This window comes from Gopherus evgoodei, chromosome 4, assembly GCF_007399415.2.
Source record: "Gopherus evgoodei ecotype Sinaloan lineage chromosome 4, rGopEvg1_v1.p, whole genome shotgun sequence".
In the NCBI taxonomy this organism is placed as follows: domain Eukaryota; kingdom Metazoa; phylum Chordata; order Testudines; family Testudinidae; genus Gopherus; species Gopherus evgoodei.
Genome location: NC_044325.1, coordinates 70,276,338 through 70,298,235, shown reverse-complemented (window position 1 = coordinate 70,298,235; position 21,898 = coordinate 70,276,338). Strand labels below are relative to the sequence as shown.

Genomic DNA, 21,898 nt, shown 5'->3' with positions numbered 1-21,898 from the left:
GTGTGTGTCAGAGAGACAGAGCTGGTTGCTGGGGAAGTCTCAGAAACCATCCCCTATCTCTTTAAGAAAGGCACTTGCGCACTGATCAGACCTCAGACGCTGCAGCTCCAAGTCCTGAGCCAGGCTGTCCCCTATCCCGTGGTGTGTGGAGATGGGGCACAGGGGTGAAGGGATGGGAACACACTGACATCAGTATCCTCAGCTTTGCACAACTAATAGGAGGGTCCTGAGAGCAGCAGCAGGACGGAGCAACTTGACTGCAAAGCAACGGGGGAAGGGGCACTTGAACACATGCTGCCAGATGTGTTTGTTAGGTAATAAAGCAAGTCCTTACTCACCTCTCCAGCACCCGAGTTCGTGCGGGAGGCTATGGGCACACAATTCTGTCAGAGACCAGACACCAATGCGTTGATCAACGGGCTCACACTAACCCAAAAGCTTTAGAATAAGTGTGGCCCCTTTATTAGGGGTGAGCATCAATATTTATACACAGAAGTAAACAAAGTGATTAATAAAAGATAATGGTCATGCATAATCAATCAAGATTTTACAGGAAAAGCAAGTTTAACAAGTAAATGCATAGAGATAAAGGCTAATGGCTACTTAATAAAGGGGGTGTCATGAGTAGTTTGCAGGTCAGTGCTTTGTTCGATAAAGGGTTCAGAAAGGATTATGCAGAGACTGCCAGTCTGGGTGTGTTTTGGCTCCAAAGTTCACCAAAAGTTTAGACCCAACAATGGTGGCATCCCTAAAAACTGTCATGTGAGAATACAGGTTCCCATAAGAAAGGCTCAAGGAGCAGATCTCAAATATAGCTAGGGCCCTTCATTTTCAGTTTTTATTTTAATTTTTCCCAGGAATTTATCAGTGTTCATTACCACAACAACAAAAGCAGGTGAAAAATCAGTACCAAAACCTATTAATTTTTTTGGGTAAATATCAGGGTTTATTTTGATGGACGGAAAGATAGGGGAAAAGAGTAGATTAATGTTTTGAATTCCATTCGCTCAATGTGGTTTGCTGCAGAACTAAAACAAAACTCAAAACACAATGCCCCCGCTGAGTTTATGAAAATAATACATCTCTAATCCCCGAATAAAAAACTTTTCATTTCAATAAACAGGTTACTGTTGTAGACTTAGAACTATTAGTCTATAAATATTTACATTTTATAATTGGGCCACACCATTTGCAGCACATACACTCAACTCCATCCTTGTCTCCTGTTTGTTTTATAAAAACTTTCAAATATTTCCAGTATTCTGAAATGTCCTCTGATACAGATTGTTTTCTTCCCATTTTAGTGTGTCAAATCTTTAAACCGTTATCAGATAACAGCTTGAAATGTGTACATGGTGGGCATGAAATTCATTAGTATACTCAGATGTGCACGCACTTCAGATCTTGCGTGCGTGCCTGCTTGTTTATTGTGTGTATCTTCTAGACCAGGGGCTGGCAACCTTTCAGAAGTGGTATGCTGAGTCTTCATTTATTCACTTTGATTTAAGGTTTCGTGTACCATTAACACATTTTAATGTTTTTAGACGGTCTCTTTCTATAAGTCTATAATATATAACTAAACTACTGTTGTACGTAAAGTAAATAAGGTTTTTAAATATTTAAGAAGCTTAATTTAAAATTAAAGTAAAATGCAGAGCCCCCCCAGACCAGTGGCCAGCACCCAGGCAGTGTGAGTGCCACTGAAAATCAGCTGGCATGCCATCTTGGGCACGCATACCATAGGTTGCGTACCTGTTCTAGACTAATACATAGCCTTACTTCAACAGGCAGCTTTGTATATAAACACAGACTAATTATTATCATAATATATCTACCTCATGCAATGTATTGTATTTTCCTCATAAAACAAGTTTTTTTTATATATTTGAATAATACAAAAGTAGCATGAAAATCAGAAAAAAATGAATACTACTTTTTTGTAAAATCCCAGACTTTTTTTGGTAAAAATAGGTTTAAATGGAAAACGAAGGGGTTTAAATATAGCCTACATCTAGGCCATTAAGAGCTTTAAAAAGAAAAAAAAATTTAAAAACCCACATAGCAGATATAACTTGAACAAATCCACCCCTCTATATTTGTAAACTGCATTTTCTGTTTCTCAGCTGTTACTGTTTATAGACCAGCTGTCGGTTTAGGCAGTGCTAACATTGGAGTCTTTTTAGTTAGCTCTCTGTCTCTTATCCACACTCTCCTGCAGATTTTCCACTCTCATCTCTATCAGGAGCTTGCTAGACAATTTATAGTCCCAAAACAGAAAGGTTTTGTCTCTGTTAGTAATTCTGATTTTGGCCGGATGCAACACAGCAGCTTCAATTCCTTCAGCTATCAATTATTTCTTCCGTGACACCAATGCCCACACTTTGCTTTGTGTTTCTGAGCAAATGCCTGGGAAAAAAATATAAAATAAATTTGAACCATTTCATGCCACCTCTTGTTTCTTCATTTTGGCTAAAATTCTGTTTTTTATTTGATAAGGCTGGTAACACTGCTCCCTTTCCCCCATGACTTTCTTTTTGCAGACAGATTTCTGGGTGGCACCCTCAAGCTGTACAGGATGGTAAATAAATAAATAAATACTGCTTGCAAGTAAATTGTACCTTTCTGGAATTATAACTGAAGTGTGTGTGAACCAGGTATGTTAGGGTGAATTGTTAATCAGGTCTATCTTAAACAAAGGAATTTGCATTTACCTCAGTTTACATACAAGCAGTAAACAGACTGTGACTATTGGTGCCTTGGAGGGGCCAGTGAGATTGCTGAATCAGGGTTAAGTGCAAAGAACAGGACAGACAATCCCTCAAACTGGTGGTTATTCTAATATTGAGATTCACCAAGACAGCAACAAAACAGCTTCTACAATACCTTATTAGTTACCCAGAAGCCAAAACCACAGCTTCCTTAAAGCTTCCTGGGCTTCTACCCAGACAGCCAAATCAAATACGATGAGGATTACTGAAAATCTTGTTTATCAGATATAAAGTTCTACCAATTCCAAGGATCAGACACATTACCCACCAGATCAATGAATATTTCAGATCTTGTCCTAGTACATGCTTACAGACAATGCTTATTATCTAAGCTAAGATGTATAAAAAAAAAGAAACGCAAGAAAGAGTATTGTTTATAACAGATATGAATAAAGTTCTTGGGTCAGTTTCATTGTAGAGGTTGCAAGCTGCTAAGCTGCAAAAAGTTATTGCCAGAATCACTTCATCAGGTTATAGTCCAAATAGGTAGTCCATATATAGAGTTTGTTCAAATTCTTCCATGAAAATTAGTTGGATAATCCAGATTGGAGCTGGAGACCGCAGTCTTGCGACTCAAGCTTAAGCAGATCTGAGATAACAGAATCAGGGCCCTAGAGTTCTTTTATAGATCTCTGTCAGGCTACCGATAGTCTCTTCACAGCAGGTGTTCCTTGGGTGAAGCTTTATGGCTTTTAAATAAAACCTCCTATTTCCTATGTATACACAGGTAATTAGTTGCATTCATCAGCATAAGGTAATTATCCATTAATCAGTTCACAGACAGTTTACTACAAACTTCAAAGAGAAATAAAGACAATTATATTATTAAACCCAAGTTTCAACTAAATGTTAATGTTCCCTTTTGATCTCTGACTATATAGACTATAGTAACAGACAGGAACCATCTGGTTACACTGTTAACCTCTAACAAGATATAGGTAAACAGATAAATACAAATCACTCTCACTCTATTTCTCTAACAATACAAGTCTACATTTCAAAGCTTTAGTCTATCTAGCATGGCTGTGTTAGCTGTTTATAAGGAATGGCCCTAATTGTCATTTATATATTTTTCTAATATTTCTTTAAAGGTTGAATTTGGGTCACAGTTGCTTAACCCTTTTTGGCTCAGTGTCACAGACCCATCAAGCTAATAAGGACTGGAGGCAAACCTCACACTAACAAGCGGGAGAGAAGACACATTGTGTCTATATCCAGCAGAAGAGAACCTTAGTCTGGGTTTTACTTTTCAGAAGAATCCATTTCAAAGGTTTACTGGGCTGAACTTCAAGTGATAAGCAACTGAATCAACGGATTGTATACAACATTACTGTATCACAAAAGCATAGAGAATGAGGTCTTTTCTAAAAGCTAATGACACACTGGCAACATCATTGTGAAACATATGTATTAACATTATAGGAGAAATTATGAATACTCATTGATATTATATTTTAAAGTGTGTGGCCAAAGGAAGTTCCCGCCCAGACAGGGAGTGGGGGCAGACATTTACTTGTCTCCTGTGTAAATTAAGGATAATAGAATCAAAACAACAGAAGTCCTATTTGCATAGAAATCAGAAGGGGGAAGGGAAGAATAGGATGAGGTCAGCTTCTTAGTGGATACAGCAAGCTCAGCACACAGAAGGGCTTCCTCTCTCTTGAACCAAGGCCATTGAACTTTGGGAGATATAAGCAAGGGAAAAAAGTCATTTTTGGTATCCATTGCTAGACAGACACAAGGGAACAGAGTTCCTGCAAGCTGAGAATGATGGGTCTTTCAAACAAGGTGGGGGGGCTGAAGTTTCTGAAACAGAATAGAGGTGAGAAGTCTGTTTAAGCAAAGATCTTTCACCTAAGATGACAAGGGAAGCCAGCGCCTTGTACCTTTTGGGGAAGGTCCTGACTGAAGGAAAGTTAGCCATGGCTGGGAAGAAGCATGACTGGTGATGGAAACCATCTTGAACAAAGGCTGTATCTTGCTAGATAAATTTTTAGACTCTTATATGCGTGTTTTCACTTTTATTTGCTTGTAACCCTTTCTAATCTTATTCTTTTTACTTAGCAACACTTAAGCTATGTCCTACTGTTAATAAATTTGTTTTATTTTACTATAAACCAACTTACTGCGGTGTTTAAAGAGAAGGAAGTATTAACCCCAGTTGAGTCAATAAGCTATGATGTGTGTTGTGTCTTTAGAGGAACAAGTGAACCATATTATTTCTCTGAATTGCCCAGGGCTGGACACTGCAGAGCACATGGTTTTGGGAAAATTCAAGACAGGGAGCTTGCTGGGGTCACCCTGCAAGTAGTAACCAAAGCTGGTGGAAGCCAGAGTGGGACTGTAGATGGGCTGCTGGGGTAAGAACTGCTGAACCAGGGCTGTCTAGTGCGCGCACGCACACACGTGCACACACGCGCACACACGCGCACACACACAGTGTGACCTGCTTGCTGGTAGGCTGGTTGGGAGCAGCCCATGTTGGAGCTGTAACAGCAAAGCATTGCAAGGCACCCAAGGTTCCACGGCAGGCATGACAACACCCTGCACTGGTCTGGATTTCATCCCAGAAGGTGATGGCATATGAACTAGGAAAAGTTTGGCAAGATGGCACTTAGTGCAGGCAGGCTTCAGGACAGAAACTAAACAGTCTCTGGACCATTCTAATCTCACTGTGGAACATTTTTACATTATTGTAAATATGACACTCTTGGTCACTGCCAAATCTGGACAAATTAGATCCAATCATGCTCTAAAACAGTCATCATGCACTGTTTAATTGTGTGGTTCTATGCATCTTGCATTGCTGGGTAAACATTATTATTCCCCATATTAATTATTACTACTACTACTACTATTGCTTTTGTTTTGTTATAAAAGGGTGATATGAGGCAGACAGAAGTTAAGTAATTTGCACAAGATCACAAAGCAAGAGAGTGACAGAGGTGATAATGGATCTCGGCCCATATTTTTGAAGGTATTTAAGCGTTACTGTGCTCAGTATTGTAACACCTAACTGATTTAGGAGCAAAAGTCTCATTTTCAAAAGGGATTTAAGCACTTAGTAGCCTAAAACACTTAAATATGTTTTAAAATTTGGGCTCTCTTGTCTCCTGCTTCTCACCGCCCAGCAATTATGCAGTGCTGTTGTAGCTGTGTTCGTCCCAGGATATTAGAGAGACAAGGTGGGTAAGGTAAGTATGTTTTGTTGGAACAACTGTCTCTCTCACCAACAGCAGTTGGTTCAATAAAAGATATTACCTCATCCACCTGGTTTCCTATCTCTTTACTCAAACAACCCTTCTAATTGTTGTTAGCACCCAGTGTGAACAGGGATTTTTTTTAAAGTCATCTCTTTAGTGGAAAGTATGATATTGTCTACTCCACGAGCATGTCTACAGAATAGTTTAACAAGTTAGTTTTTATTTCCCCACTACTCTGACCTTGTCCTTCCCCATTCATGAATCCCTGCATTAGCTTCCATTCTCTTCTGCATCAAACTTCAAGCTTCTCCTCAACTCTGCCCTTGTATACAACTCTCACTTGCCTCATTTTCTCCTACACCTACTCCTGATTTCAATTTAAGTTTTCCTCTTCACCATCCTATGTGTTATCTTAGCCCCTCCCAACTCCACACTATCTTCCATGCCATCCTAATGTTTGGAATAAACCCTCTACTGCTATATGCGAAAAACTTATTCAATCTCCTTGGTGAAGCAACCATGCTCTAATGGCCAATCCCCACTATTGTCTTGTACATTTGGTTTCCCTTTTGCTCTTAGACAGTATGTTTTTCAGAGCAGGGGCTGGTTCACTGTTTGACCCCCACCTAATACTGTGCCATGTACACTTAAGAGTATTATATAAACATTTAGTAACCACCCCTTGATGTGCAGGTTACAGACTATGTTATAACAGCGTTCTTCTGGAATCACGCTTGAAAAACATTTCAAACACAGATACTGTTACTTAGGGTTTTCAGAACCCCCAACAGGGGTAACTTAACTATTTCCCTCCAGGCACTGTCAGGAATAAATCAATGGGAGCACAGCAATTCCGTCTGATAAAGATGAATGCAAGTAAGCGTGCTCTATCAAAAATTGCAGCTTATTAGATTTAAGCAGACACGGACATAAGCAATAGGTTTAGAACATCCCAGATATTTACCTAACATCTGGAACCAGATTGCTGGCACTTAAAATTAAAAAGGTTGTAGATCAGTTTTTAAACTAAGGGCTGGGGGAAAGCCAACAGGTGCAGAGGAGCACATGGTTCGGACAGAGACATCCCTTAGTGGAGGATCTACTAATGGAGACTCTCTACGTCCTAGTAAGGAGGAGAGTATGGAAGATGATAAAATACAGGTAGGATCAGATGAGAAACAGTCAAATGAAAAAAAAGTTTGATTCAATTACATCATGTAATGGGAGACAGCTAAAAAGTGACACGTTTTTAAAGTGCTTATATACCAATGCTAGAAGTCTAAATAATAAGATGGATGAACTAGAGTGCCTCACATTAAATGAGGATATTGATATAAAAGGCATCCCAGCAATTTGGTGGAATGAGGATAACCAATGGGACACAGTAATACTACAAAATATATCAGAAGGACAGAACAGGTCATGCTGGTGGGGGAGTGGCACTATATGTGAAAGAAAGTGTAGAATCAAATGAAGTAAAAATCTTAAATGAACTAAACTGTACCATAGAATCTCAATGGATAGTAATTCCATGCTCGAATAATAAGAATATAGCAGTAGGAATATCTTACCAGCTAGATGACCAAGATGCCGATAGTGACTGTGAAATGCTCAGGGAGATTAGAGAGGCTATGAAAATAAAAAGCTCAATAATAATGGGGGATTTCAACTATCCTCATATTGACTGGGTACATGTCACCTCAGAACGGGATGCAGAGATAAAGTTTCTTGACACTTTAAATGGCTGCTTCTTGGAGCAGCTAGTCCTGGAGCCTACAAGAGGAGACAATTCTTGATTTAATCCTAAGTGGAGCATAGAATCAGATACAAGAGGTGAATATAGCTGGACCGCTTGGTAATAGTGACCATAATATAATTAACTTAAACATCCTTGTGGCGGGAAAAAGACCCTAGTGGTTGAACATTGCAGCATTTAATTTCAGTATTAAGTTATTTCTAGCATGCCCTGTTCTTAATACACTGAGTTGCTCTCTCCACTAGTTGAAGTTCTGGGTGGCGTACCCTAGCCTAACGGAAACAAAGGCCTGGATAAACCAACATTTTCAACAGAGAGAAAATGTCTTGTTGGGAGACTAAGAACCTTCCTCCCTGTACTAAAGCTCTATTGCCAGAATTTATTTAAGGAGCCTGTGCCATAATTGCTGCCCAGCTTCACCTTCCTGTAATACTTCGACCTTTCCCACATCTTGAACCATAGGTTTATGAGATTTTTGAAAGAGGAAGAAGGGAGAACAAGATAACTTATGTATATATTGTACATTCACTCAACAAATACAGTACTTAAACACAAAAACTGCCCTAACTATAATCCACTTGCTGTCATACCTACCGCTAGTCTTGGTATGTGAAAGTCTAATAATTAAGGCTATGTTCTAGTCATGGGTATTTTTAGTAAAAGTCATGGACAGGTCGCAGGCCATAAAAAAAATTCACGGGCCAGTGACCTGTCCATGACTTTTACTAAAAATACCCATCATGACTAAAACTTGGGCGAGTGTGTGTGCATGCACTTGGGGGTGCAGGGGCCAGGCCCAAATTCAATTAATAAGAGATGTAAATGGCACGAACCAGCTCAGCAGAGATAATATGTATATTATTTCCTTTCACTCACAAGGCATCTTGTGCAGGAAGCAGCCTTCCCAAACCACATCCCCAAACCTCTTACTCTGCTGTTTGAAGACTGAGATGCCATTTAATAATTTTGCAATATTTGCCAGCAATCTCACACGATAAGTAAACAGTTACACATTCCTCACTCAGGGAGGAATGTTGCCCCCTCCTCCATGGATGCCTGGGTCACTCCATGCAGTGGAACTGATACAGTTCTATTGTACAAAGTATGAGGCATGATTTGGGTGGACCATTGGACAGGGGATGTGAACCCATTGCACGTGGTGGAGTTCAGTCATATTTCCTCACGCAAACTTCTTATCTAATCTAATGAACTATGCAAGGTGGAAGTGCATCAGTATCTGGTTTCATATATCATAGAGTTTAACGCCAGAAAGTACCATTTATCACCTTATCGGACTTTCTGTATAATCATAGGCTATTAAGTTTCACCCAGTTATCTCTGTACTGAGCCCAATAAAGCATGCCTTCCAGAAGGGCATCCAGTCTTGATTTGAGGACATCAGGAGATGGAAAATCCACCCTTCCCTTCGAATGTTTGTTCCTGTGGTTGATTACTCTCACTGTTAAAAATTTATGCCTAATTTCTAATTTAATTTTGGTCTGGCTTCAGCTTCCAGCTACTGGTTCTTGATATGCCTTTCTCTGCTAGACTGAAGAGCCCTTTAGTACCTGGTTTGTTATCCTGGGTATCTTTGCTAAATTCCAATGCAGGTAATTACATTTTGTCTTGAAAAATTCTTACTGCAACTATGTATTTGCCGTCAGTTAGTTAAAAGGAAAACTGTAAACTTGAAACCTAGTCAGTTAAAGAAAAGAGAGAGAGAGAGAGGGGATGCTAAAAGTAGTTTCAGGTTCTTCACATGCTCCTGAGTCCCTCTTCCTGACATTTTTTTGGGGTTTTACAATCATATTTTCCAATTTAAAAATATTTTTACTCTTCTCTTCTGCTGTTGGAAAGACTCACACCAATAATAGGGGAAAAAAAGTAAGGCCCCAATCCTGCAAAATTTATGTATGTGCTTAATTTTAGGCTTTGACTTCAATGGGAGTATTCCTGTAAGTTAACTTAAAGACTGTGCTTAACTTAAGTGCTATGCTGGATCCAGGCCTCAATGTAGGGGCATTGAAAGTGATTGCACACAAAGTACAAAATTGAGGGGGGGAGGGGGATTCCCTCTAATCTCTTTCAGCTATAGTAATCCTCAGGGTAACATATAATTTAGTGAATAAACAATTTCAAATATACTTGCGATTAAAAGTTGACTGACCCTTTACATTTGCAAACCACTTTAGATCTGGGAGGATAAAAGATACTGTAGAAAAAAAATTATGATTAGAAAGAATTTTTTGGGAGGTATTCAAAATAAATTGATAGGGAACAATGTGCCAATCGGCAAAATAATTTCCCTCCTTGCTTTAATTTTTTAAGTGCCACTTTAGCACTTTAAAAAAAAATACTCTAGACCTCTGTCTTAGCACAAGTTATATACTACTTTGCATTTTTTATAGTTTGTTTAAGAAGGCTCAAGCATGGAACTACATTCACATTAGTACCAATTTCAGCTATGGAAAGGACAATGATTTATTAGGCAAATGGGAGCAGCAAGGACTAGCTGGCTGTGTGAGAACACAAGTGTGTCTGTGAGGAATGCATGAGCAAAAGGGAACGTGTGTAAAGGCAGTTTGCTCCTTTGGCACGTCCCAAAGCACAAGATGGATGGAACCAATGATAGACCCAAGAGATTAACACTTCAGTATAGATTACACACACAAATGGTCGCCTCTACTGCAGTCCTTGAAATAACATCAATACCAACTGTGCTCCTACGTGGGATAAACTGAACTTCGCACAACTACTGCTATAGTGAAAAAAATGTCTTCACATAAAATTTGTCACTTTAAATCATGACTTGATGATATCTTAACTCACAAAATTCATATTGAGTCAGGATATAATGTTATAGTACATTGGAAATATCCTTGCCCTGTGAGCCAGGACTCAAAAGGTGGTAGGTAAGCTTTACGCAGTAATCTCAGCATACCAAAAGAATTCAACACATATATTCCCATAAGAAGAAGAAGAAGAAACAGAAGTCAATGGAACGTTTTTATACATCAGACAGCCAAATTTCAAAAAGGACAGTTGTCTTCAACAGCAGCTGGGTAAAATAATGCTGTTAGTATGGCAAGATTGTAAAATAATGCCCTTCTCCTTTGAGTATTACATAATAATTATGCAGCCTTCTTAGGGTCCTTAGCATTTTACTATTACTGTCCTTAATAAGAAGCACTATTATAACCCTCCAAGTAGTTCTATATATAAAATTCCAAGATGTTCTTAAGCAGCCATATTTTGGGTAGCCTAGGGAACAGTGTAGGAAAAAGGTAGACTATAGGGTCCACAGAGCAAGGAGAAAGATGACAAAGGATTTGTCCAGGAATTTTTTCAGTAGGAATGGAGAGGAAACAATGAATTAAATAGTCAAACACTCTGATACAGCCCAATCCTGCAATGTGATATACAACCCTGCTGGGGCACAGAGCTCCTTTAACTTGCACTGTAGTGAGAATTTAGGATGCTCAGCACTTAGCAGGTTTGGGCCCATAGCAAAGTTTTTATAATTATATACTTTTATATATTTGTATTTTGACATTAGAGATGGGCCCCGAACTGATCTGAATCCAACTTAATTATGAGGAATTTCAAATCCTGATACAATCCAAACAACATATATTGGTCCTCTCTCTATAATCAACCACACTGGAATGCAAGATCTGAATGCTGTGTTGTTTGGTAAAGTTTGGATCTAGATCTGAACTCTGTGGCATGGGGTTCATCTGCAGTTTAGATTAAAAAACAAAAATTAAGAATGTTTCAGTCACTTCTGCTAACAGGAATGAGCCTCACAAGAATTATCGGAATATGTGTTTAAGATTTTGTTATGCCATCTTCATTTTATGAACACTGACGTCTCCTACAAGAGAGTCAGTGCAATTATGGCCGTTTAAATATTGTCCTTCAACCATGTACTTAATTGTGGTTGGGAGAAAGTGCAGCTTATCCAATCACATGTACAGTTCCATTCTGAGCTTAGGAGTTATGTATCACGTTAAAAGGACAGAGACTGTTCTTTTCATTGCACTGTAGCTCTTTCACGTTAATAAATCAAACCAGAGTTAGAATGCATATAAGGGACCGCACAAGACTAAAGGCTCCCAAAGGGCAAACGAAACTGTCATTAGTGGATTGTAAATTATGAATTTCAGGCTGGGATTTTCCATTCATACTCAGTATGAAGCTTTCTGCCCCCTAAACACTACAAAACAAAGTTATTTATAAAAAGTGCAATGCCCCAAATTTGTTTCCAGTCAACTTAATTCAATACCTTTTCCATACTAGAGAAGGAAAAATCTGTGTGCTTGTGTTAGAAAAGCAAAAAGAGTACATATTATTATTCTGATATAGATAATTCATGATGGATGGGATAGTGTGATAGAATGGTTTTATTAGCAAGTCCAGTTACTATTAAGGATGTAAATATCAGTTAAAAAAGTTAACCGGTTAAATGACTAAAATTATATCATTTAATTAACCGGTTAACCGAGATAGCTCTGGCATGACGAGGGCTAGGCCCGCTCTGGATGGCCGGCCCGGCGCAGCTGAGTCCCACCGGCCGGCCTGGCGTGACCGCGGCTGAGGTCCCACTGGCCGGCCTGGCGTGACCGGGCCTGAGGTCCCTCTGGCCAGCTGACCAGACCAGGTCCCTCTGGCCAGCTTACCAGTTAACCTTTTATATCCTTAGTTTCTATCATTTGAATATTTAAGTATGGTGCAATCAAGTACATGACACCCATGTGTCAGGAATTTCACCTGCAAATAACTGTAGGCAAAAAACTGTACCCCAAATTATTTGTGCCCTTTTATCCCTCTCCTCCCACTCAGTAACAAAACAAACCAAGTGTAGAAACAATGAGCAGATAATTTGTTCCATTTAATTTTATAAAACTCTACAATTACCAAAAAAACCCCAACCTTTTCTATATATCCGTGCCATAATTTTAAGGTCTAATATCTTGGAAGGGACTGAGCCTGAAACAAACACCTTTTATGTCTAGAAAGGGATAACAGCTTTCCTCAGGGATAACAAACCCATTTCCAGCCTTGAAGACTTATGAGATACTGGACATTAAACCTGTAGCTAGCTCAGGCCTCCATCTTAGAGCAGTGTAATTGTGGGAAGGAATACATTTGGGGGAAGGAGGAAATATTCCTCCATGATGTATATATTTTTTGATGGACAAAAGGGGAATGGCAGCTGTGTGAAAACTGCACACGTTTGGAATATAAGTAGCAGTTATGGAGACAGATAGATTAGTGGGTAGTGTCAGCTAGGCGGTCACATGGTGCTGCAATTTCTCAAGGATCTCATCACATCATATGTAGCATAAATGCTGACATGTACATATTCTATCCAAGTCCAGCGTAAGCTTTTCTTTTATAGACTAGGCTAGCCACAGAAACTGTTAGCTTCATTTTAGTGCTGTACTTGGCAACTGGACATCAAAGCAGGGTTGTGTTTAGAAAGAAGCATTGCATGTTCAAAATCTTTTACCAAAAAACCCTAGTTTTACTGGACAGTAGTGAACTAAAGGCAAATAGTTTAATTTTAACTATGGGCAGGCACACCTGACCAACAGCTAGGGTAGGCAAGACAAGGCTACAAGCCCTCAGCAAAAAGCCTACAATACCTCATATTCAGATTCCAATGATATCTTATTCTTTCTGATTCTTTCTTCCAAAGCTGGATCCATCTGTAAGGCAAACGGAAAAAAGACATCCAAAATGTTTATTTATAAAATATACCCAAATTTTAAAGGAAAAAAAAACACATTTCTCAATCTTCTTTTAAAAATAAACTAAATGCATTGCCCAGATACCATGGTGATGGGTGCAATATATGAACCCGAATACAACAAAGGTCAACAGATTCTAGCTCGGTCAGACTAGAAGGGAGGAAAAAATCTGCCTTCCCCTTCTCCTTCGTTGCTCTCCAAGTACAATAAAGTAACCTTTGTGTTACTTAATTTTATATTACCTGAATTTTATTTTACTCTACCCATAAATTTTCAATGTACCACTGTTGTTTATATTGCAATACATAGCAGTGGGTTTTCACAGCTGGATGCTAAGAGTATTGGTACTCAGGAAGCAGTTTAAGTTTTGATACTGGAGAAGTAAATTCCTCATTTCCCACCTCAGCAACACTGTATTAGCTGTCCCATTGCCAATCCCCTCATTGCAATATCTTCTCTTGTGTCAAACAAATGTGGAAATGATAATAATAGTCAAAATACATTAGACTAATGTTTTTGCTCAAATGAACAGCACAGGTCTATGGAAACGTCCTAAGATGGTTTGAGTTCTTTCAGAACTAACCCAGAGAGGTGTAATGGGCAACTATTCCTCTGCCCTGAAAGCGCTCTCTTGCCTTGCTGCAAGGCTCTCTCTATCCTTTCCCCAATATTATTCAATATCTATATGAAGACACTGGGGGAGCTGGTTACACACTGAAAAATGTCAGCAATATACAGATAATACCCCACTGTATGTCTTCTTCACCCCACTGATATACAGATAATACCCCACCGTATATCCAGATGTAAACAGGACCAACTCATTGCATTCCTAATGCTTAGCAAGATCAACACCTGAATGAAGAGCAACTGGCTAAAACTGAACCCAGGCATGACAGAATTGGTACATGTAGGAAGAGGCAGGTACTCAGAGCACATATCCCCTCCATAATATTCCCCTTGATCTAAGGCACCTGACTGATGACTATAAAGTCAATATATAGCTTTGGGGTCCTCTTGCGTATCTAAGTTCCTAAAGGTGCTCAGACAGCTGCGGCTGTGAAAAATTATCATTACCATCTGTGAATGGCTAGAAGACTTAGGACACGTCTACACTACAGATGCTGCAGCGGCACAGCTATGGAACTGCAGCTCTGTCACAGTAGTGCTGTAATGTAGAAGCTTTCTACATCAACGGAAGGAGTTTTTCTGCGACACAATAAATCCACCTCTCCAAGAGGCAGTAATGAGGTCAACAGAAGAATTCTTCCATCTACTTAGCTGCATCTACACCAGGAATTAGGTCAATCTAACTCCAGTGCTCAGAATTTTTCACAGCACTGTGGGATGCTGCTAGGTTGAGCTAATTCTTAAATGTACACCAGGCCTTAGTCTCCTTGCATGAGTCACAGATCTAGCTACAGTAATACACGTATTTGTGACTTCCAGACTCTACTGCAGCTCATTACATCTGGGAATTAAGCCAGACAGACTAAAAAAGCTAACCTGGTACAAAATGCAAAAGCCTGTCCGGTGAGCAAAACAGGCTTTTGTGAAAAGGCTCCACTCTCTAAAGTGCTTCTCACCAACATTGGGTCAAATTCAATGTCTCGGTCCTGATGATATTGAAAGCGCTCCATGGAAATGGCCTAGTGATTGGAAAAACTGACTGTCTCTCTATAACCATGACCTCCAATAACAGCTATGTTCCCCACAGCAATGAACACATTGGTCATGAGTGTGGAAGAGAGAACTCTCTCTGGAGCAAGAGGAAAATACCCCTGGACCTCACATCATTCAGAACTAAATGCAAACTTCTCCTTAGTGTCCTCACAATAGCTTTTCACATAGTCCACACAGAGACAGGGAAGGTGGAAATTAATTCTTATTCTCAAGCTACTTCTACAGATGGAGAAGGGGGTGGGGGGGTACTCAGATGTCATGGTGGTGAGTGCCATAAAAGCACCTACGTAGTTAAATCTGTGTTTTTATTTCAATTACAACAGGCAAAATGTACCTGATTATTTTTGTTTTGACTGATACCATAAACATCTCAATATCCCCTCTTTATCTGATTTATTTTACTTATGTGTAGTGATTCTATTTCACATGGCTGCATTTGTGAAAACTCAGGGGAGCACTGCTGCTGCTCCATTCCAGGCCCTCTCTGCTCTCAGCCCACTTCCTTGTGCATTAATTCCCCTCTACCTGAGGAAGGAGAGGGGAGCATCTAAGTCTAAGACATAGAAATCCTGCAAATTTGTAACTAGCTTGACTCAGTAACGGCAATGTTGCCCCAAATAAACCTGGTCAGCCGAAGAAGCCACCTGAAATTGCTCAAGCAGATGTGCGACAGGTTGCCCCCTCTAGGATGCCACCTGATGTGCTGAGATACCACTGAGCCTGTCTATTATACCAGCCTGGGTACCCTTTTTACATGTCTTGCTTGAGCCAAGCTATTCTACTAAGCCTCCTCCAGCACACACACAGGCAGGGCCACACCAAACTGCAGGATGAAACAGACACTGAGATCAGTTCTGTGAAGGCTCAGCTTAAGGGACTTGCCGCAGCACTCAGGTGTCCACCTCCTTTGGGGTGCAGACCCAAAGATAGGTTATGAAATCCGCCTCCTCCCTCAATGTGGAGGAAGGTATGCACAGCCAAGAAATAAGTTTATTAACTACAAAAGGTGAATTTTAAGTGAATATAAGAGATAAACAGAACAAAGCAGATTACTGAGCAAATAAAATGAAATATGCACGTTAAACTCAATATATTTAAGAAACAGTAATTTCTCACCCTAGATACTGTCACAGGTAGATTACGGAAAGTCTTGAAACGCAGCTGCACTAGCCTGCAGCTGGAGATTACAGGAATTTCCAGTCTCAGACTGGACACCCTCCCAGCTTGGGTTCAACCCTTCTCCCCTCAATTCAGTTCTTGCTTTCAGGTGTTTTTCACTGTCTCTTTGGGTGGGGAGGCAGAGGAGAACCGTGATGATGTCACTCCCCTGCTTTATATAGCTCCTGTGTATGGCAGGAACCCTTTGTATCCCAGTGGAAGAACAAGTGTTCAGATACAGAAATGACAAAGGCATACAAATTGGATAATCACATTCAATAAATCATAACCTTTCCAATGATATCTTACATGAACCATATTGCATATCTCAGTTATGCCATTCATATAATAAGCATATTTTCATAAATATGGAGTGAAACATCACAAGATGTTATTCTGTTAACGCTCACTGGCAAGTACACAGAAAATGCTTCTTCATTATAAATAAGAATTTTATTCCGTACCTTAATTACAGAGAGACTGGCTAGACCCTATTCTGAGTACACACTCTGTGTGTGGCTCCTGTGGAGGCCATGATGACCCACTAAAATTATAAGAGTGGTTCTGTAGGAAGATTCCCAGCAATGACAATAAAATAAGTATTCCCTCTTACCTTTTCCATTTTTTTGTTTCCCACACATTTACCCAATCCAGCAAAGTTGAATGATCCTAGACTTCAAGGATTCTGCCCTACTTTCTCAACACCTGCTTTCAAGACCCCACATTTCAGTCATCAGGTCTAATCAGAAGAGTTAAACAAGAATACATGTCTTCGGAACCAATGCAATGATCCTGATGGCTGACCATGGAGAAAAAGTCTCTTACAAAGCGCCACTTTCCACGACTCCAAGTCTCAGTGAACCACATCTGCAACATTACAGAAAGGAAAGACAGACAGAGTGGGCAGATCTTCCCTCTAATAAAGCATTCATTAGTACATGTTACAATTATGAACAGCATGTCAGCCATTATCAAGCACCATCAGAGAACATTTAGAGTACAGCTATGACCAGGAAAGTAACTATGTCAGAATGACAATGGCAACTACTTACTCTATAGATCTCATCCCTGCAAGTAGTCAGACCTCCCCATTTCACAGACACCAACACAGTTGTGTTTCCATTACCCCTGCCTAGCCAATACAATACAGTGAGCTGGAATCTATTCTACTGCACACATCAGCAAAAGAATCCTCAGCTGAATTTTGAGTGCAGAATCTTGATGCAGACAAAACCCTGCTGAATTCTCAGAGCCCAGATGGAGTTTGCCGCACTGGCCTGGCAGCTTGAAAATGTTCTTTGGTTTATAAAATGGACTCATTTGAAATGGAATCACTGAGAGAAACTAAAAATTAAACCCAGGAGTCCATCCTTCCACACTTGGATAAGGAAGGGGGCGTGCACAAAGGTAGCTATGCAACATTTTTGCTTTCTTGACCTCGGAGGCTGCTGTGCATTACACCAGCTGACCAGAAGCCCCTAAGGGCCATTCTAGTGGCCAGAGATTGTCAAGGTGCAGGAAGAAAAAACTGTGTCCCATGCACCGTGGGTTAGGAGGCACAGTGTCCCTATGCCACTGGAGAATTCCTTCAAATCCTCAGGGAGTTCTTTAAGATGGGTTTAAGGTAGAAAGCAGGCTTTGTATTTTATTTTTCTGGGAAGTACTTTTTTCAAAATGTCTACTTACAGATAAGACCCATTCAAATTAATATTATTTGTCAGAGTATTTTGCACTGCATAGGCTCACTGGAACTATTTAAATGAAAAAAATCCTAAAAAATTGATCATCGAAGACCAAGTTATTTCCCCAGAAACCTGCCCCAATTTACCCTTCCATTTCTTTCTGAATTTTATCCTTCCCAACACTCAACTGCAGTAATCCCGACAGGAATCCAGGATTTTCAGAAGTGCCCAGGCACCTAAGATCAGTTGGAAGATCAATACCTGCCTAGATACATTGGAAATCCTGCTAGGTGCATGTCTACATCTTTCTGTATCTACATACCTTTAAAAATCTGTACCCCACTCTTTAGCTAAAGGTTGCCGTTATCCAACAGGAGCCAGCTGATAAATGCCCTTCCAAGCACTGGCCAGATTTTGGGGGCGGAGAAAGGGTGTCACTTGGGAGCAATGTGAAGCAGCCCATCAGCCCAGCGACTCCTGCAATATGCTGCTACTAGAATGTTGGCCTCTTCATGTACTTTTGAGCCAAAGGAAATTTTTGTTTGTAACAAGAAGCTGTTTGGCACAAGTATAAATCTAACTGTGCTGCCACTAAGAACACTCCCAAGCTAAACACCTTACGCTGCTCCTGAGTGACCATCATGACTCGTTTTAGTCTAGTAAAAAAAATACAGTCTCTGAGAGATGACTGTGGAATCTGTGCATGCAACTGCCTACCTCAAGGCAGAGCTGACCCTAGGGGATAGCCAATTGAAGCAAATGCTCTGGGCCCCATCGGCTGGCGCCATATGGGCAGCGGGTGAACCACTGGTTGGGGCAGGCTACCCCTAGCCCACCTTCCACCTGAGAGAGAGTGCAGTGGGAGGGAGAGTGCATGGTGGCACCGTCGCAGCCTCCCCAACCCCAGGAAGGTGGGTGGCATGGCCCCAGCCCCCTGGAGCCCAGTGGTGCTGCTGAAGCCGGGCCCTGTGAGGGCTTGAATGTGGTCACACCTGGCTGTTTGTGAGGGGACCAGCCTACCCTACCTGCCCCCAGCACGGTTGGTCCTGGAAGTGATGTCACTTCCGCCCTGGGCCCCAAAGGGATGGCCCTGCCTCAAGGGCTAGAGAAGAGATAGCTTTCCAAAAAAGACTTTTGACACTGAGTGGAGGAATCGAAAGCAGATTGGCAGCATCAGTTCCATTTATCATCCAGAAAGGATGAAAAGGAAGTTCTTTTTCCTAATGTTCAGAGTAGCATCACAGTCACCAATTATAAACATGAGCCTAGAACTGGGGTTTTAAAAATGAATTTTCGCATCAGCAACTCACACTCTTCTAGTTGTAATTGTAACGTTTATTTGTGTACACACATGTACTGTTTCTGGTCAGGGGCTCTGATGCAGATCTAGGCTTTAGGACAGTTTTGGGACCAATGTTAAAGGCCCACCTACACTATAAAATGAAACTCCATAAGAGTACAACTGTGCTGGAACCAGCTCCCTTTAGCATCAGTAGCTGTAATGCTGACTAGATCTTAATCTGGTAAACTGCTACAGTTACATCCAAAGATTGGCAAGCACTGACCAAACATTAGTACTTCAGAACTTCATGGGCTATACAACCTTTCCAGGTAGTCAGATGTTTCTGTGTTAAAACTAAAAGTTTAAGACTCTTACTACTAAACCAGGGGTCGGCAACCTATGGCACGCGTGCCATAGCCAATTTTTAATGACACGCTGGGGCCTGCCAGGACCTCAGTGTGCCATTAAAAATCCTGCCAACGTAGCAAGCTGCAGGGTCCGCGCTCCCGGGCTGGAGTGCCAGGCCGAATGCAGCAAGCCGCTGGCCCCTCCCCTGCCTTCCCCATGAGCCATGCTGCCGTATACAGTGCTCTGGGGGTTGGGGCTGCGTGCGCTCCCGCAGGGCAGCATTTGGCTCCATGGGAAGGGAAAGATGCTCCCTGCTCATCCGGAGCCCCGCTGGCTCGCGAAGCCCCGCCCCTCAGAGCACTGCGCGCGAGGCGGCAGGGCTCCGGATCAGCAGGGAACCTCATGTTAAGGGGTCTGGGTCCGGGACCCGGGGGGTTGGATAAAGGGTGGGGGCAGTCAGGGGACAGGGTGGGTTGGATGGGGGGGTGGGATCCCAGGGTGGGTGGTTAGGGGTGGGAGTCTCTGGAGGGGGCAGTCAGGGAGCAGGGGGGGTTGGATGGGGCATGGGAGTCCCAGGGTCTGTTAGGGGGTGGGGGGTGGATAGAGGTCAGGGCAATCAGGGGACAGGGAGCAAGGAGGGTCCTGGGGAGGCAGTTGGGGGGGTCTCTGGAGGGGATGGTCAAGGGACAATGAGCTGGGGGGCTGGGAGTTCAGGGGGGCTGTCAGGAGGTAGCGGTGAGGAGAGGGGTTGGGCGAGCAGGGGGGTGTTGTATGGGTCCAGAGTTCTGGAGGGTCCTGTCAGGCGGCGGGGAGCGATTAGATAGGCATGGGAGTCCAGGGGGTTCTGTCTGGGTGCGGGGGTGTGGATAAGGGTTAGGGTAGTCAGGGGACAGATAGCAGGGAGAGTCCTAGGGGGCAGTCAGGGGACAAGGGGCAGGGAGGCTTAGATAGAGGATGGGATCCCAGGTGGGGGTAGTCGGGACAAGGAGCGAGGGGGATTAGGGGTTCTGGGGGGGCAGTCTCCCAGCCCTCTGCCCTGACCCCCCCCAACACACACCCAGCATCCCTGCACACATCCCAGGTTCCTGCCCTGAGCCCTGTACCACTCAGCCCTCTGCTGACTCCTTCACCCCCCCGCATGACCCCAGCCCTGACTCTGGCACCCCCACACATACCCAGCCTCCCTACCCTGACACCTGCACCCCCTCACATCTGCCAAGCCCTCTGCCCTGACTCTTGCACCCTCCACATCTCCAGCCCCCACCACATCCCATGCACCCCGCACATCCCCATCCCCACCCTGAGCACCAAACAGGAGCTTCTGCACCCCCACTCACATTCTCACCTGCACCCCTCACACCAAATGGGAGCTGCCCAGGTAAGTGCCCCCACACCCAAACCTCCTGCCCCAACCCTGAGCCCCCTCCCTCATTCTAGCTCCTGGCCAGACCTTTCACCCCCAGCCCTGTGCTCGGTCCACTCCCACCTTCAGCTCAGTGCAGAGAGAGGAAAAGAATGGGCCAGAACCAGGGAGAAGGTAGGTACCCACTGTATGTGGGCAGGGCCAGGACCCCAGACTAGCAGCGGGCTGAGCAGGTCCGGCAGCTGGGATCCCGGCTGGCAGGAGCCGGAGGATGGAACCCCTGAGCGGCAGTGGGCTGAGCTGCTCAGCCCACAGCCAGTCTGAGGTCCCGGCTGCTAGCTCCACACAGCCCGCTGCCAGACCCTTCCCAGCTGGGGTCTTAGCCACAGGCCCCACTCAGCCCACTGCCAGCCTAGATGAACAGAACCCCAGACCAGCAGTGGGCCGGCGGCGTAAGATCAACATTTTAATTTAATTTTAAATGAAGCTTCTTAAACATTTTGAAAACCTTGTTTATTTTACAGTACAACACTAGTTTAGTTATATAATATATAGACTTGTAGAGAGAGACCTTCTAAAAAACGTTAAAAATGTATGACCGGCACGTGAAACCTTAAATTAGAGTGAGCAATTGAAGACTCAGCACACCACTGCTGAAAGGCTGCTGACCCCTGTACTAAACTATGAGTTTCTTGCCTGCCATCCCCCACTTACCAATACTAAGTTAAAAGGGATTTCAACTTTCATTCTGTAAACAGAGAAACTCTGCGACTGGATTTACTGAACAATGTTTAAACCAAGTTTTTTTTAACCTGATCACTCCAGTACAAACAGACTGGACACAATCTTTTGGAGCATGAATAACACTAAGGCAAGGCCGAGAGAGTGACCATGTACACTGG

The 21,898-nt window shown here is 42.3% G+C and overlaps 1 protein-coding gene across 2 annotated transcripts in view; it reads right to left on the bottom strand.

The window, feature by feature from the left end:
* Positions 1-21,898, bottom strand: part of LOC115650173 (cytochrome c oxidase assembly protein COX16 homolog, mitochondrial) — a 71,910-nt gene that overhangs the window by 9,736 nt on the left and 40,276 nt on the right. For both annotated transcript variants that reach the window (XM_030559677.1, XM_030559678.1), the window contains exon 3: positions 13,376-13,438. In XM_030559677.1, the coding sequence (XP_030415537.1) occupies positions 13,376-13,438 (63 nt within the window). The remainder of the gene's footprint in view (positions 1-13,375; positions 13,439-21,898) is intronic.